This window comes from Peromyscus leucopus, chromosome 1, assembly GCF_004664715.2.
Source record: "Peromyscus leucopus breed LL Stock chromosome 1, UCI_PerLeu_2.1, whole genome shotgun sequence".
NCBI lineage: Eukaryota > Metazoa > Chordata > Mammalia > Rodentia > Cricetidae > Peromyscus > Peromyscus leucopus.
This window is the reverse complement of record NC_051063.1, coordinates 123,615,451-123,633,536: the sequence shown is the minus strand read 5'-3', so window position 1 is coordinate 123,633,536 and position 18,086 is coordinate 123,615,451. Positions and strand designations below refer to the sequence as shown.

The 18,086-nt window shown below is 51.0% G+C and overlaps 1 protein-coding gene across 1 annotated transcript; it reads right to left on the bottom strand.

The window, feature by feature from the left end:
* Positions 1-7,882: 7,882 nt before the first annotated feature.
* On the bottom strand, positions 7,883-17,758 carry Wdr73 (WD repeat domain 73). The gene is made up of 8 exons (XM_028873773.2): positions 17,660-17,758; positions 17,135-17,202; positions 16,828-16,916; positions 15,371-15,459; positions 14,802-14,866; positions 11,377-11,541; positions 10,752-11,117; positions 7,883-8,525 (listed from the first exon to the last, which is right to left on the bottom strand). The coding sequence occupies exons 1-8, from the start codon at positions 17,698-17,700 to the stop codon at positions 8,290-8,292; spliced, it is 1,119 nt and encodes a 372-aa protein (XP_028729606.1). The 5' UTR covers positions 17,701-17,758; the 3' UTR covers positions 7,883-8,289.
* Between the last annotated feature and the right edge of the window lie 328 nt (positions 17,759-18,086).

Genomic DNA, 18,086 nt, shown 5'->3' with positions numbered 1-18,086 from the left:
TGCTCCACAGCAAAGGCATCTTTTTAAAATATTTTTTTCTTTTGAGGCAGGATTTTTCTGTGTAGCCTGGCTGTTCTGGATCTCACTCTGTATCCCAGGCTGGCCTTAAACTCACAGAGATCCGCCTGCCTCTGCCTCCCGAGTGCTGGGATTAAAAGCGTGTGCCACCACCGCCCGGCTTGAAAAGGTGTCTTCTTCTCTACTCTTTTTTTAAGATTTATTTATTTATTATGTATACAGTGTTCTGTCTGCATGTGTCCCTGCAGGCCAGAAGAGGGCACCAGATCTCATTCTAGATGGTTGTGAGCCACCATGTGGTTGCTGGGAATTGAACTCAGGACCTTTGGAAGAGCAGCCAGTGCTCTCAACCGCTGAGCCATCTCTCCAGCCCCCTTCTTCTCTACTTCTAATAACACCACGAACACAGAGCAGAAGGATCGGAGGTGTGAAGAGCCTTCCAGATGAACCTTGTCCGCTGAGAGCTGTCGTTTTGATGGGCTGTGGCTTTGTTGTCTGTTTGGTTTTGTTGCTGTTGTGTGGTTCCAGTATTCAGACATTCTTTAAGAAGGTAGGGCTGGGGAGATATCTCAGTGGGTAAGAACACTTGTGCAGGCATGAGGACCTGAGTTCAACTCCCCAGAACCCGTGTAAAAGTGTCTAGCTCACGTCTGTAATCCCAGCAAATTACAGCGATGTGGGAGGCAGAGACAGGAAAAGCCCCAGGAGCTCATGGCCCAGCCAGCCAAGCGTGCATCGTAGGAAAATAGCAGAGACCCTATCTCAAGTAAGGCGGAAGGTGAGGGCGGCTCCCTGAAGTTGTCCTCTGACCTCCACGCGTACCCTGTGGCAAGGCAGTTCACACATGATTACACACACGTGCACACACACAGGGACACATATTTTAAAGAGCTGGAGAGATGCCTCGGTGCGGAAGGGTGCTTGCTTGCAAGCAGGAGGCCCTGAGTTTGAATCCCCAGAAACCTCGTAAAGCCAGGCAGCGCAGTGTGAATCTGTGATCCCACTGTACCTTCAGCTAGCTGGGAGAAGACCACAGGACCCCAGAAGCTTGATGGCCAGGTGGCCTGAGTATACAACAGCCAGTCAGAAGAGATCCTGCCCCAACAGAGTGGAAGATGAAAACCAAGACTCAAGGTGTCCTCTGACCTCCACATGTATGATTTGGCAGCTGCACGCACACACACAGACACACACAGACACACACAGACACACACACACACACACACACATCATATTAATAAATGGATACATAAATTGTGTTTTAAAAAATTGTCTTCATACTGCTTTGTTTTTTGAGACAGGGCCTCACTATGTAGCCTGACTAGCCTGGACCAGACTACAAAAAGACCCACCTGCTGGGATTAAAGGTGAGTGTCATCATGCCTGGCCTATCGAAGCACGTGAGAAAGCATCACATCTGCACTCCTGGAACTTGGTGGGCGGGGCTCGGTAAGTGCTGACAGCGGACCACCAGCTCCCAAATAATAACACAGAGACAAATTATTAAGTATGAAAGCGTGGCCTTAGCTTAGGCTTGTTCCCAACTAGCTCTTTTAACTTGCATTAACCTCTTTATATTAATCTATGTTCTACCACATGGCTCGGTTACCTCTCCTCAGTACCTTTTGTCAGACTTCCCCCATGAGAATCTCCAGCCTCTCAGATTCTTCCTGAGTTCCTTTCTCCCCAGAAGTCCCGCCTATCCTCTCCTGCCTAGCTATTGGTCATTCATCTCTCCAGTAAAGCAATCAGAAGGTGCCGTAGGCAGATGAAGTAAAACAGAGACATCTTCACAGTGTCATCAAATCTGCACCACAGAGCTCCGGTTTATTGAGCACCTGTCTTGCCCTGAGACTTGGCTCTGCTCAGTTTCCTCTTCCCAGTTCAGTCCTTTCAAAGGATGTCTATTTGCAGAGTGCCTGTCACTGGAGATGGTTTTCAAAGTAACATTCCAGAAATCAGAAGTTGGAGTTGTTTTCTTATAAGGCCAGAAAATAAAAACGGCACAGGTTGTTTTAAAATGTCTTTTTCAGATTTTTAAGAATTTATTTATGTGTATGTGTACACATGTGCAGGTGCCCACAGAGGCCAGAAGAGGGTGATGGATCCCCTGGAGCTGCAGTTGCAGACAATTGTGGGTGTGGGGATCAAGTTCCAGCCCTCTCCAAAAGCATCAAGAGCTCTTAGCCTCTGAACCATCTTTTCAGCTCATCTCACTCTTGTGATGAGGAACTCTTTGGTGGGAATCCAGCAATACTTTAAGTAGTTCTGTACTGTAAAGACCAGAAAAAAATCTTTTTTTTTTAAAGATCTATTTATTTATTATGTATAGTGTTCTGCCTGCATGTATGCCTGCAGGCCAGAAGAGGGCGCCAGATCTCATTACAGATGGTTGTGAGCCACCATGTGGTTGCTGGGAATTGAACTCAGGATCTCTGGAAGAGCAGCCAGTGCTCTAAACCTCTGAGTCATCTCTGCAGCTCATCTCACTCTTCTAATGAGAAATTCTTTGGTGGGAATCCAGCAATACTTGAAGTAGTTTTGTACTATAAGGATCAGGAAAAACAAACAAACAAAAAAAACCAACCAAAAAACAAAAACAAAAAAAACCCATAGATCTTTCCAGTAACATTTGCTGGATGCTTCTTTGGATTAGAGAATTCCATCTAATGCCCACCTGAGGTTGTCTTAGTGCTGTTCCCTGCTGTGACCTGCACAGCTTTGGACATAGCCTGACTGGGTGACTAGGACTTGAAGGAATAAGAGACCCTGAACACATACAGAGAAGCTGGGATCAGGTGGGCTGTGCGCTCTGATGGAGACACACCAGTATTCTCGGTGTACTCGGTGAATTTATTTTATGAATCAAGGCGGTATGTTTACTGTATTCAGCTGGTCAGGGAGGCTGGCTAGCTACTCTAGTAGGAGGTCTTTGTAGAGGGGTAATCTCAGGTCGCAGTCATCCAGGAGGAGGAAGCTGTAAACTGTCATAAACTGCCAGCCTTTTTTTTTTTTTTTGAGACAGGATTTCTCTACGTAGCAGCCCTGGGGACCAGGCTGGCCTTGAACTCACAGAGATCTGCCTGCCTCTGCCTCCTGGGATCAAGGGTGTGCGCAACGAGCCAGGCTTCTGCATTTGTTCTTGGAGAAGGGACAGCCTCGCTGTGCCCTGGAGCCTGACCTGGGGAGCCCTGCCATTCCCGTGGGTCTGAGGCATCCGGGTTCTCGGCATAGCGGTCGGCAGTGTCCATATCAACAACACAAATCCCCTCCGGACTCCATCCGCTCCCCACATTTCCCCTGAGTGAAGTAACGAGAAGGGCTGGGTATCGTCCTCCATACTTTATAATCTTTACGGAGACAGACACTTTAGACAGCTGCTTTATATAATGTCTGTCAGGGCTTCTAAATGGGGCCCTCAGACAGTGAAACCAGGTCCAGCAGTCACATGCGATATGACTGTCACATGTCCTGTTTTGACTTAACGTTTTGCGTGTTGGATCACATGTGTGCTTGGTACCTGAAGAGACTAGAAATGGCGTTGAATCCCCTAGAACTGGAGTCACAGACAATGTGAGCCACCATGAGAGTGCTGGGAACTGAACCCAGGCATGCAAAGCACCGAGTGCCCTCCATCTGAGTCGGCCTTCCAGCCCGCAGGTGCCGATTGTGATTTGACTCAAGTCACTTTTTACTCAAAAGCATTGAGGCCTCGGATACTGCTCAGCAGGACAGTGCTTGTCCAGTGTGGGCAAGGCACACAAAGAAAGACTTCAGTTTTTTGAGACAGGGTCTCACCATGTAGTGAGAGCTCACTGTGTAGTCCCAGGCTGGCCTGGAATTCACAGAGGTCTGTCTGCCTTAGTTTCCCAGCGCGGGGATTAAAGTTATGCACCATGATGCCTAGCCAAGTCCGGGGTCTTCTTTTGAGACAGGGTTTCTCTGTGTAGCCTTCACTGTCCTGGAACTCACTTTTTAGATCAGGCTGGCCTCGAACTCACAGAGATCAGCCTGTCTCTGCCTTCCGAGAGGGGATTAAAGGTGTGCGCCCCCCGCCGCTGCCGCCGCCACCACCACCACCACCCGGCTGAGTCTGGGGTCTTAACCAGTTTGCCTCAGCCTCCTAATGACAGGCTGCCGGGAGTTACAGCTTGTAGGAGCAGGGCTCCCCCGTCAGGAACCACGTCTGAAGAGTTAAAGGGTATCCTGTAAGGAACAAAGTCTTTCTCAGGAGATGCAGAACCCAGGGCATGCTGCTCTGGGTGGTGTGTCCCTGGGAAGAATGGCTGACTGGTCATGTAACGGGTATGTCCTTCCTTCCTTCCATAGACCACACTGTCCCAGGTTCTGCAAAACAAAGAGGTTCTTGATTCGAGGCCTAGTTCTCAACCAGATCGCAACCATTCAGAACAGTTCCCTGGGCTGGTAGAGTGCCTGCTTACATCGCATGGAAGTCTGTGGGATTGACTGCAGCACCATGAAGAGGTAGCACAGAGGGAGAGGACCAAACAATCAAACTCACTTAACAGAGACCCTTGACAAAGGACACACGGAAGGCCATACACACTAAAATGTCCAAGTATCAACCAACATAATTCCTTGTTTGTTTGCCTGAGGCCGGGGCTCACTATGTGGAACAGGCTGGCCTTAACTTGCACAGATCTGCTCGTCCTGAGTGCTGGGATTGAAGTTGGTCCTTGAGGTAGCATGCGCCAGTACTTCCTTCCCATTACGTGGGTTTTCCATGCCCGGTTGATGGACAATGCTCTTGCAGGCAAATGTATGGATGCCCATGCTGTAAGTCTAAGCTCTGCCCACACCCCTCGCAGCCACCCCTTGGCTACCTGCTAGGCCTAGAGCGCACACACTTCTGCCCCTGGTGGGCAGCATCCAGAGGCTGTGCACGCTTCAGAAGCAGGTGGAATTATTTGGACAAGGAATTTGGGGTCCCCCGCATCTATCTGAAGGATGATCCGGTAGGAGGGTAGAACCGTGGGTACCTTCCCTCGGCCCTGTGGAGGGGGCGCCGCGGAGGGGCCTGTCCAGCCCTGGGTCGCGGCATCTGCTTTAGAGTGAGAACCCAGCAGCAGCCTCACGACTCTTCAGTGGCTCACGGCTTAGTGCTCTTCAGTACAGCCAGCTGTGCCGCTGACGATGCCAGGTCCAGAATGGTTTTGTTTGCTTGCTGGCTGTCTTCTTAACGCTGGCTCCTGAGCTCAGGGACCTGCTCGTGCTCTACCCGAGCCACACAGGATACAACTCAGCTGTCGCCTTCCCTGTGTGAACGTGGGCAGCTCACCCACGCTGTCAGGGCGTCTGCTGCCTTCCCTGGGGAGGCCCTGGCTTATGCAGTTCAGGATCTCATCCTAGCGCCCAGTGCGGTGTGTGCCCTTCAGAAATGTTTGGAGGAGGCTACGTGAGAGAAACCGGGTCTAGAGCATCACCTTTTCCCCCCGGCGGCCTCTTTCTCATCTCCCGAATCCAGCCACGCCCCTCAAGGCTTATTTCTGGGAAAGAGTGGAAAGGAAAGCAAGCCTGTTGTGCTGGGCAGTAGTGGCGCATCTCTGAGTTCAAGGCCAGCCTGGTCTACAGAATGAGTCAGGGCTACACAGAGAAACCCTGTCTTGAAAAATTTAAAAACAAGCATGTTGTAGCCTTTCATCTCCATTCTGCCTGCAGCTGTGAGCCGGCCTAGCCCCACCCCCTTTCCCTAGCCCCACCCCCTTTCCCTACCCAAGGACACCACTGGATTCTAACTGGCACATAGGCCAGGTTAGGCTAGGTCACAGTATGGAACTAACACCCCCCCCCCCAGAGAGAGAGAGAGAGAGAGAGAGAGAGAGAGAGAGAGAGAGAGAGAGAGAGAGAGAGGGAGAGAGGAGAGAGAGGAGAGAGAGAGAGAGGAGAGAAGAGAGAGAGAGAGAGAGAGTCCTAACGCTAATATCCCAGGACTTGAAGGGAAAGCTCTGGCTCCCTTAAGGCCCATTAGGCTGGCCTTCTCTTTCTGCTAATGCTTCCCCTTCACGGCCGCCTGTGGGGTGAGGTTGCCTTTCCCAGCGCAGCTCGTCTGAAGGGAAATTCGTATTACCTCCGGGAACCTTCCTTTTGACCGATCCATTCTGCCACCGCACTTCTGTGGTAGCCAGCCATCTTCTCTGCGTCTAGAGGCCCCCGGGCAGCCTCCGTTCCGTCATCCAGGCTCTGGCCACACAAGAACACTGCACAGTCCCTACCTGGAAGTCTGCTGCCTCGAGACGTGCTGCGCTGTTTACCTCTGCAAGCCTCGCCTTCCTCTGCTTCCTGTGCCCCGTTCCATGCAATTCAATTACCCGGTGTGGGTTTGGTCTTCCTGGCCTGCCCCTGACTGATACATCTGAGCAAAGCACCTTCTAGCTCACACATCACTCTCCGATTTCCGAAATTACTCACTGCTCTCACTGAGGGGAACACTATCGCCTAGCGAGTGCCTGCTGGTAATCCCGCTCTCTGGGGAAACAAGAGCCCTGCTTTGTAACGTTTGCCAAGTTTCTGCCATGTCAATACTCCCACCACGGCCAATTTCCAGCTATCAGTGTGACACCACTGAGCAGAGTGGGGAGCAGAGCTCCAGAATGAGCTCCAGGAGGGGCGGGGACGAGAAAGCTTCTGAAACTCTGAGCATGAATGTCATGTTGTGAGACTGCAGCCCTCAGAGCTCTCCACGACGAAACCTCTATCAGCTTCACTGTGAATAAGCAAAGACTTCATTTCCACACCGGTCCCGTGGCACACGCCGTCTCCCAGCTACTCAGGAAGCTGAGGGAGGAGGGGAGGGCACCTGGCCTTGTATTAAAGAGAGGAGAAGCTACATGTGTCCACATCTGCAGGGATGGCCTCAGGAGGCTGAGAAAGGAGCCCGCATGTTCAAGGGCAGCCTGAGCTTTTACACACTGAGTCCGTGTCTCAAAAACAATAAATAAAATTTACTTTAAAACATTGTTAGGTTTTTTCTTTCTTTTTCTGTTTTTTGTTTTTTTCGAGACAGAGTTTCTCTGTGTAACAACCCTGGCTGTCCTAGGACTAGTTCTATCGACCAGGCTGGCCTCGAACTCACTGAGATCTGCCTGCCTCTGCCTCCCAATGTTTTTCTTATTCCCAAATATTTAAGTGCTACCAAAGAAAGTGTGTACCCCTTACCCATTCATACACTGAAGCCCCAATTCCCAGTGTGATATTTGGAGTTGAGGTCTAGGAATTAAGGTTAAAAAAGGATGGGATCTATGGTGGTTTGAATGAAAATGGTCAGACATTACTGGGGGTGTGGCCTTGTTGGAGGAAGTGTGTCACGGGGTGGAGCTTTGAGGTTTCAGAAGCTCAAGCCAGGCCCAGTGTCTCTCTCTTCCTGTGGCTGGTGGATCCAGATGTGGAACTCTCAGCTACCTCTCCAGCACCATGCTTCCCACCAAGATGATAATGGACTAGGCCTCTGAAACTGTAAGCCAGCCCCAGTGTTTTTCTTTGTAAGAGTCGCCATGGTCACGGGGTCTCTTCACAGCCATAGACCACTGACTACACTTCCTCCAACAGGGAGGAAGGCAGGGCTCACTCCACTCTGCCATCAAGCAGAGGTCACAGTGCACACACAAAGCAGGATGTAGCCTTTAGCCAAGCAGAGAGGACTCACCATGAACCCACCTTGCCAGCACTGACTAGTGCCCACACTCACAGGTGTGCAGAGACACACCAACACACAGACCCCCCCACACACACACCCCAGGAAAAACTCAAAAGAAATGAAAAGAGGTTAGGACAGAACTCAGCAGACCCTGGGTTCACTCCCCATCCGAAAACTAACTAACTAACTGAATGAACAGCTATTTGCTTGTTACTGGGTTTTTTCAATGTTTATTGGCCCTTAGACATTGTTTCCTTCTGTGAAAAAGTTCACACCCACATTCACACTCCAGCTCTCTTCTCACCACGAGGCTGTGAAGGACAGGAACAGCGCCGCCACTTCACACTTGGAGAGGTGGTTCCTGAGCCACCAGCCGCTTCCAGCCAGTGCTGTGCCACACGCCCACCACCTATCTCGGAGACTTGACTTGTGACATGCCTGGGTGGCAGTTACTACCACCTTCATTTTACAGATGGGAAGAAGGGACAGAAGGGCAGGCTAACCGCCCTGAAGCCACAGCTGTGGTAGACCTGTGGTCACGCAGAGTCCTCCATCAGCATCCTTGCCATGCAAGCAAGGCCCCCTCTTCTCAGAGGCCCAGGAGGGAACTGCTGGTGTCAACAGGAGGCCTGGAGGTCCACCCAGTCCCACACATGCAGAGAGGCATCACTTGCCGCTGATAACAACGTTCTGGGTTTGCAAGGGTGCCAGGTATGGGTGGTGACCAGAGGAGCGGCGTCCACCTCATTTCCGTCCAGGAAGATGTGGCCTCTGTGAGTGAAAAGAGGCTCCACTTGGCCTTTCTTTCCATCCCACGATGTGACATCATAGATCTGCACTGTCCCATCAAAGCCTGGAGAAGAGCACAGAAAAGAGGGGTGACCCCACATCCCCCACTTTCCTGGACAACTTCCTCTGTCACGAGACTCGGTGGCCACCCACAGAGAAAGCTCCACCTGTACCAGTGGGGGTGTCTCCGTGAGCACCCGAGAATATCTATCACCCAGCCAGGGTATGTATCACAGCCAGGCCTGCGGGGGATGCACTGTGTGCGTGCGTGCGTGCGTGCATGAGTACATGTGTGTGCGTGCAAGTGTGTGTCAGTGTGTCTGTGTGTGCGCATGGGCATGAGTATATCTGTGTGTGTGTGTGTATGTGTACGTGTGTCTGTGTATGTGGAGGTCAGCGAGGTGAACCTTAAGTATCATTTTTCAGGAATATTCCACCGTGGTTTTTGTCATAGGGTCCTTTCATTGGCCTGGAACTTACCAATTTGGCTAGGCTGGCCAGCCAATGAGCCCTAGAGATCTACCTGTCTCTGCCTCCCTGGTGTTAGAATTATAAGAACATACTACCACATCCAGCTTTCCCCCACTTTTATCCCCGCTTCCTCTGTGTCTCTCTCCTTCTCCCTCTCCCTCTCTCTGTGAGACAAAGTCTCACTATGTAGCCCTGGCTGACCAGGAACACTCTATCTAGACCAGGCTGGCCTCAAACACACAGAACCACCTCCTCTGTCTTCCAAGTCTGGGATTAAAGGTATGTGGCGCCCACACCCAGCAATGTCCAGGTTTACATGGATTCTATTCTGGGGATAAACTCAGATCCTCAAGCTTGCATGGCAAGCTTTACTGAGTTATGTCCCTAACTTCAACAATGTGTCATCTCTAATCCTCATAACAATATCTCCACAGGAAATGGAGGCAGGAGAAAATTCAACCCTTTCAATTTGCTCCAAAGTCCAATCCCTCCACCTCCAGGTCGGCAGAGGACAGCCTTGCCTCGTCTTTAGGGTCGGCCTTCTTGTCCGTCTGTTGAGGTCCATCTGTCCCTATCCCCTGTTGCTGTTTCCTGTCCTCTCTGGCACACTGTGTTTCTTCTGCTCTTTCTGGATCCTGGAACTTCCCCTTTTTTCTGTCAACAGACCTTTCTCAGTGGCTTCTAGAAGGCCCCAGTGAACTCACCCTCACAATGAGAACCCCTGGGCTTCAGGAGCCTGCTGCTGAGGCTACAGTAAAAACACAAGCAGACAAGCAGCCCGATGAGATGCTGCTGCCTTTCTGATGCAGCCTCTGTGCTGTGGAATGTTTGTTGAAGATGTGTTACATGTGTTTATGCTGTGGAGCATTTGTTTAGTGATGCAAGATGTGTTGCCTTTTTTTTTTTTTTTTTGATTTTTTTTTCGAGACAGGGTTTCTCTGTGTAGTTTTGCGCCTTTCTTGGGACTCACTTGGGCATTCTTTTATGTTGCATTTGTTTAACTCTGTGAAGCTGTGTTACTTTGCCTATCTAAAACGCCTGATTAGTCTAATAAAGAGCTGAACAGCCAATAGCAAGGCAGGAGAAAGGATAGGTGGGACTGGCAGAGAGAATAAACAGGAGGAGAAATCGGGGAGAAAAGAGCAAAGAAGGAGAGCAGGACGTTGGGACCAGCCACTCAGCTACACAGCCAGCCACGGAGTAAGAATGAAAATAAGATTCCAGAAGTAAGAAAAGGAAAAAGTCCAGAAGCAAAAGGTAGATGGAATAATTTAAAGTTAAGAAAAGCTGGCAAGAAACAAGCCAAGCTTAGGCCAGACATTTATAATTAAAAGTAAGCCTTGCCGGGCGGTGGTGGCGCACGCCTTTAATCCCAGCACTTGGGAGGCAGAGGCAGGCGGATCTTTGTGAGTTCGAGGCCAGCCTGGGCTACCAAGTGAGTTCCAGGAAAGGCGCAAAGCTACACAGAGAAACCCTGTCTCAAAAAACCAAAAAAAAAAAAAAAAAAAAAAGGTAAGCCTCTGTGTGTAATTATTTAGGAGCTGGGCAGTGGGCTCCCCAAAGAGTAAAAAACAACCAACACCTCTGGCTGTTCCAGATCGTACTGTCTACAATTCTCTCAACATACTTAACCCTCTGCTAGGCTCATAAGGCCCACTGCCAATTGGTGCAAGTTCAGTGGCCAGGGTGGGGGAGCGATGCGCCTTTGAGGAGTCCAGAGACCAAAGTGGTGCTCCTGGTAGGCAACCTGAACTTCGGCAGCTGGGTTAAGTATGGGGACAGAGCAGTGGCGGAACAGACACATCTTTCCCAACAGTACCTGAAATAGCCAAGCAGTTGTCCAGGCCTGGAGCCCAAGTCACTCGCAGTAGCTCTGGGTCAGGGCTGGGTTTGGACACTGGGCACTGGGCTGAGCTCACAGGGTGACAGAGATTCCGGGGATCAAGGAGACAGAGCTGCCCATCTGAGCCAAGGCTGGCGATGCAGGGCCCAGGGCCTTGGCCTCTGTTCCTAACTTCTGCACACCATCTCTCTCCACTAGAGCCAAGGCTGGGGTTCAGAGTCTCCAGCGGCACCCACTTCTGGCGGGTGTCCACGAGCCCCAGCCGACCTGAGGTGCCACAGAAAGCAAAGGTGTCCGCATCTAGGACCTGAAGGCTGCTCAACGACTCACTATCACTGGTACCTAGGAGACAGGGGGAGAGAAAAGGTGCTGGGCTTGGGTGGGTTTGACAATGTGGCAGGGCTGGCGGGCTGGGCCAGGCCTAGGCAGAACATGTCACGTTACACCTTTCCTTCATCTTGCCAGCCTGGAGGCCAGGGTTGCACTGCATGCCCCAGGTTCCCCCAGCATCTGGCAGAGGCTGGAAGGATGTCTCTGGGTTGAGCTGGGATAAGGGAGAGAGCAGGCTGGAGGAGCCAGCAGGGGGCGCACTGTGCTGTACCTGAGCTGTACGTGATCTTCTGGGCTTCTAAGTCCACAGTCCTCAGGCCACTGAGCCGCGCCCCGTGGAGGATTCCAGGTGCCCCAGAGGAGAAGACAGACATTCGAGGCCAGAGACTCTCCTCTCTGTCCTGCACATCAATGGTCCTGACGGCTTCAATGACATCTGAGGAAAGGGAAGGGGCCAGAGTGCAGAGTGTCAGTGAGGGCGGGCCAGAACCCCGACATTTAGAAGGTCAGGGAGAGAGGGCGCTAAGGGCCACGAGACAGTGCTGAGACAAAAGCGCTCGGGTTTTGCTCACATTCTTGAACCTGACAAATCACTTTCACGTCTTCATACTTTGTCTCATGAACTATTTCTGCATATGGGAGACAATGAGTCACTGCAGCCATTTTGAAACCACACAGGTCTGACGTGTTTGTCGGAGGGGAGATAGAAGGAAGAGCGTGGCATGCTGCTGAGGTCAGTTACATCTCTAGAGAAAAGTAACAAGTTCCGAGTTCAGGAACCAGCACAGCTTCTTCCAAAAGATGCTGTGAGCTCCCACAGCCCGCCGGTCTAGCGGCTCACGGCGGTGCTGCAGACGTTGCTGATGAGGACGGGAAAACAGGAAACAAATCTGAAAGATGTACTTTCATTTTAAAATATTTGCTTTGTTTATTATTGTATCTGCGTGCACATGTGGAGGTCAGAGGACAACTTGCAGGTATCGGATTTTTGGTTCCACTGTGTGGCCCTGGGATTGGATTTAGATTGCCAGATGGTCAGCCTTGGCAGCCAGCACCTTCACCTGCTGAGACATCTTGTGGGACTTTTTGTTTTGCTCTGTTTTTTTTTTTTTTTTTCCTTTTTTTGAGGCAGCGTCCTGCTAGCCCAGGCTGGCCTCAAACTCTTGATTTTCCTGCCTCCATCTCCTAGTGCTGGAATGGAATACACATTATTTTAATTTTTGTCTGGTTCTCATTTCTGTAGTTTTGCTTTGTCTCAGCCTCGGGCTGTTCCGTTAGCTAGCTGTTTCTAGGCTCTGCATTTTTTTTTTTTTTTTTTTTTAATTTTTGGAGATAGGTCTCACTCTGTAGCCCAGGCTGGCCTCAAACTCACAGAGCTCTGCCTGTCTCTGCTTCCCGAGTGCCGGGATTCACTTGGTGCTTCTCTTGATGTCACCTGTAATAGTTTGGGACAAGTCACTTGCTGCACCAACTACTTAAAAGAGAAATTCTTGTTTTATGCTTTGTGTTTTCTTTCTCCAAAAAAGAACTACTTCAGACCCACACGGTATGAAGATGGCGATCTGTGTGGTCTCCAGTGTGAAAGGTCAGGCTTGGTCTGCACAGCGAGTGGATGGTACGAGAAGGGCACTGGAGGCTGAACCAGAGTGTGCAGCAGCAGCGCCTTCCCGACAGTCCCCTGCACCGTGAACGGTCTCCTGGGCCCCCGAGGCCATGGCACCCTCAGGGCATCCAGATTTCTCAACACAGGAACGCAAAGTGCCTGCAGCAGACACCACAGCTGAGCCGCAGGGCTGCAGCCGGTCTCTAGGGAGCACAAAAGGCTGCACTGAGGCCACTCCAGCAGAGCCTGCCTGGCTCTCCTGGGCCACACCCCCTGGCTCCCCTGTGCTGACTGACACCAAGGAGCCTGAAACCAGCCCTCCCCAGACGGGCTGCTCTGAGCACTGTGGGAAGGGAGACCATCTCCAAGATTCAGGAGGGGCTGGAATATAATTTGACATCAAAGCACTTGCCTGGCCTATCTGAGGCCTTGAATTCCCTCTCCATCCAGTTCCATAATAATTACATATATACATAAAACCAGAATCCAGCCTCTTGCTGGGCAGTGGTGGCGCACGCCTTTAATCCCAGTACTCAGGAGGCAGAGGCAGGCGGATCTCTGTGAGTTCGAGGCCAGCCTGATCTACAGAGTAAGTTCCAGGACAGGCTCCAAAGATACACAGAGAAACTCTTTCTTGGGAAAAAAGACCAAATTATCGATGGACGCTATAACATGGACTGTCTTAAGAAGCGTATGCTAAGGGACAGTGGCCAGACACAGAAGACTACATGAAAGGTCCCACTGACAAGACTTTTTCAGAACAGGCAAATCTCCTATAGAGAAATATGTTAGTGACGTCTGCAGCAGGGTGTGGGAGTGATAGTAACAGTAAACGGCTAGCAGATCTTATTGGGAGTAATAAAAATGTTCTAACACTGACTTATGATGACGGCTGTAAAACTTGGCAGGTTTTCTCTAAAAGTCATTGACCTGTCCACTTGACTGGTAGGTAAAACATACCTCAATAAAATCACCAAACAGCAGCAGCATCAACCCCTACCACATGTGTAGGAAAGCAACACAGGAACGGGAAGGACCACACAGACAAGTGACAGGAGATGCTCAGGTCAGGGATGAGCTCAACAGCGTCCCCTGTGTGGCGGGGGGGGGGGGGGGCGCTGGGAGAAGTAGGACACTGGGAAGCTTTGCCACAGCGTGGCATGGCCCACTTCCTGCTGTGAGGTGCCTCTCACTGGAGGGGTGTGGAGGCCCGCAGAAATTTTCTAGTGAGATCTGAGCTTGCTTTACCCAGCAGGGCTTTATAGGGGGATGGACTGACCACATTTGTGGTTACCAGGTGATTGGAAGGGTCTGCACTTGGCTGTGCTAGGGGGAGGTCCTTTGCTCCACCCCTTGGCATTCCTATAAAAAAGCCCTTTAGAAGAGACCGAAGGGGCCGGTGGATGTTGATCCAGGCCCTCCCGAGGCTGTCCTGTGTTTCTCTCCACACTGTATTTCTATCTGACGTTTCTTATCCCTCTCTCCTCAAGAGTACCCTGGGGCAACAGTGGGAGCTGGCCTCCCACAGGGGGATGGAAGGAATGGCTGGATCAGGCTAAAGGGATGCATGCTCTGGTACCTGCCGGACAGGGACCTGCAGTCTCGGTGCTATTCCCCACACGGGGACGTCCTGATCCTTTTCTGTGCCCCTTGGGAACAGTAGTGTGACCTCCGGGCAGACTGCCGGGGAGCCTCTCGCTCACATGGTACTCTCCTTCCCCAGAACTAGTGCACTGGGAAAAGAGAGACCTCTTCCAAGTCTTTTCCTCTTCTTTCCTCGAGGTGAGTGCTCCTGGGTGGCCCCAGCTCAGCACTTCCTCTGCCCCTGCCCAGCTGAGAGGCCCTGGCTCGCTGTGTTCTGCCAGCAGCTGGGTTGGTAAACTCAGTTCCTGCAGGAAGTTCAGAGAAGCTGCAGCAGTTCAGCCCGTCTGCCACACTGTGGATGCTAACTCACCTTTGCTGTACAAACGCAGACAGGACCTGTGCTGTCCCGCCCCCCCCCCCTTCAGTGCTTCTTTATGGCTCAGCATAAGGGGCAGGAGTATGAGCCGCTTTCCTAAAACCTCAGTTTCCACCAAGTGAACGTCACTCACCACTGTCCTCTCCAATCTGCCACACCTGTAAGGAACACCCGGGGAGGCCACTGGTCACCAGCAACCTGTTCCAGAGAGACAGAAGATCAGTCCAGACAGGAAGCTCACCCTCACCCTGGAAGCCTTTCCCCTCCGGCCCACTCAAGATCCCTAGAACCAGCTGCCCTCACTCAACAGATGGGCAGGCTCACCCTGCTTTAGGGACAGGATCACAGCTCAGAGCCACAGACTGAGCTCAGGCTTCCACAGGTCATGATGGTCACCTAGAAAGGACACAAGTCGGGAGCCTGAACACATACCCTTGGCTGAGAGCTCTGAGAAGCTTCAGAGGACTTTCCACTCTGTATTCGTCCCTGGAGCAACTCCAGAGACCTGTTGGCTCCCCCAGTCAAAATGGCTGCTAAGCTAATGGTTTCTTCACATGCTAAATCTACGTGTGCCCCAGGACCACGTGCGCCCACCCATGTCTGGAGACTGAGACGTGGGCACGGTGGTAAGAAGACAGGGCACCGAGAGCATTTCCCGGCATCCCCAAAGAATGGAAGGTCTGAGACATAGACTGGCCATACCTGGTATCTGGCACGTGCTTTAGGTCAAAGACAGATCTGTCTGAAAATCCTCCATGGCGCACTTTGAAATCTCTCTCTGGGAATAAACCCTAAAATACAAATGGGTGGGGAGAAATCAGACAGCACCTGATTTTTTTCTTTTCTTTCTTCTTTTTTGTTTTGTATTATTGAGGCAGAGTTTCTCTGTGTGGCCTTGGCTGTCCTGGAACTAATTCTGTAGACCAAGCTGGCCTTGAACTCACTGAGATCTGCCTGCCTCTGCCTCTGGGGTGCTGGGATTAAAGGTGTGCGCCACCATCACCCAGCATAGAACCTGCTTTTCTTTCTTTTTTTCCTTAAGATTTATTTTCTTTATGTACATTGGGGTTTTGCCTGTGCGAGGGTGCTAGATCCCCCGGAACTGGAGTTACAGACAGTTGTAAACTACCATGTGGGTGAGGGAATTGAACCTGGGTCCTTTAGAAGGGCAACCAGTGCTCTTAACTGCTAAGCCATCTCTCCAGCCCTAGCACGTGCTTTACAGATGAACACTTCAAATGAGCACTTGGGAAGGAGGCCATGAAAGTTATTCAGCCAGACCTTGGCAGGCTGATGTCTGTAAATGTCTACACATCCAGCTTCTTTTTCTTCCTGACTATCTCCAAGCCTCCTTCTAGCCTGTCCCCTGTGCCTCTCATATGGGGCAAAAACTTTCCTTTTCCTCCTCCTCCTCCTGTTTTGAGGAGGAGCCTGGCTAGCAGCAGCAGTAGCCACTAACTAGACTTACATAGCTACCACTCACACATTCTCTTTCTCCAACTTATTTAAAGACATTCCCTAAGGTTCTGTTCCTGCTGTCTTCTCTTAACCCTCGGAGCCCACACCTTCATCCTAGGTGATCTTACCCATCTATCTGGTTTCTACCGACTCCTATACCCTAGTGCGTGTGTGTGATGCTACCAGGATTGAACAGAGGCCTTGCTCATGCTATGAGTGCTATACTACTGGGCTACTTCTCAAGCCCCTATATCTATTTTTTAAAATTATTTATTTGATGTGTATGGTTATTTTGCCTGCATGCATGTCTCTGTACCACATGCACACCTGGTACCCTTGGAGGCCAGAAGAGGATGCTGGGTGCCCTGGGACAAGAGTTACAGAAGGCTGTGAGTTGCAAGGTGGGTGCTGGGAATCAAACGCAGGTCGTCTGGAAGAGCAGCAGGTGCTCTCAACCCCTGAATCCTCTCTCCAGCTCCCTAAATCTATTTTTGATAAAGACTGTCCTTTATCTGTAGCAGCTCTCTTGTGAACCACGACGTTCCTCAGCATTCACCCCTATGCACAGGAGCCTCCTTCTGCTAGGCTTTAAGGGCAGATCCAGAGCTTGTCAGGGACAGTACCTGGTGGGTAACAGGCACTCCAGAAATGCACAGGAAGTACAAGTTGACTCCTATAATCAGTTTCTCTATTTAAGTTACCTGGTTTTCCTTTACAGAGAGTCTGAGAGGTAGTATCAAATGAAGAATCTCATTCTTTTTCAAACTTTCATAACCAGCAACAAAGACTCCTGAAACAAAACAGTAACTATGACAAACTGTGAGAAACATCGTGGGTCATGGCTGGATTTATAAATTCCCCCAAAGGATAAATTTCTTCCCTGTTCATTAGTGGGTAGCCTTGTGTCAGGGGATGGAAGTTGGATGGGTCTCTCTAAAGGCTGAGACCTGAAAACTCAGCCCAAGAGGCAGAAATTCATCTCCTTTAGTGGCAGGCTACGTATATTACCTTTTCCACCAATCCACTCAAGGACTCGAGTGGCTCCTGAGAGGTCAAATGCATGGAAATCTTGGTACCTGCAAGGATAGGGATATAAACATCACATGGTGCACGATACTGTGCAGCTGACCAAGCACTCTGAGATCACTGCAGGATTAGTAGATCCAGGCTCTGGAGTCAGGTAAATATGGGACTCAAGTCTTTTTTCCGCATTTTACTCCCTGTGTGAACAGGACCAGGCACCGATCCTTGGTTCTTATCTGTGGAACGCCCAGGGTTCCGCAAAGTTGATTTCTCCAAGTTGAGGTGAACAATCAATTGCAAACCCTGTGTTCGGGTTAACCTAGAGGCCGGTGCAACATAACCAGCCTTCACGAGTGAGCATCTGGTCACGTTACTTGCTTACAAAAGGACCGAGAGGCGGAGATCGGGACCCTCCGCCCGGCCGTGTCTGGGCACCGCCCGCGAGCCCACACCCGGGGCCCTGCTGCCCACGCCTGCTCCCACTGCCCACCAGCCCGCGGCCCGATTTACAAGCGCAAAGACTCCACCAGCCAGTCCTCCGCGAGCTCCATAGCAACTGTCGCTTCCGCCACTCCACTTCCGCCAGGCAGACTTCCCGGGCGGGCGCGCGCTCTCGCGAGGAGAGGGCGTGGTCTCCCGCCTCACGGTGTCGGGAGCGCTCGGAGCTGCGCGGAGCTCTGTTGATGTTTCCTGGGCTCTGTGCGCAGCGTCCGGGTCAAAAGGACGCAAAAAACAGATTCTTCGATATCAGCTGCATGCATGACCGGAGCAGACATCGAATATGCCCGTGTTTTAGGATCAAGTATATGTAGCCAAAGAGCTGTCAGTGTCCCAAAGCTAGGTACAGTACAGACTTAATTGGAACTTAAGGTGAACAGTTCATTTAAAAGTTTGCGTGAATATGTCCGTGAAGGATACTTTCGGATTTTTTTTTTAT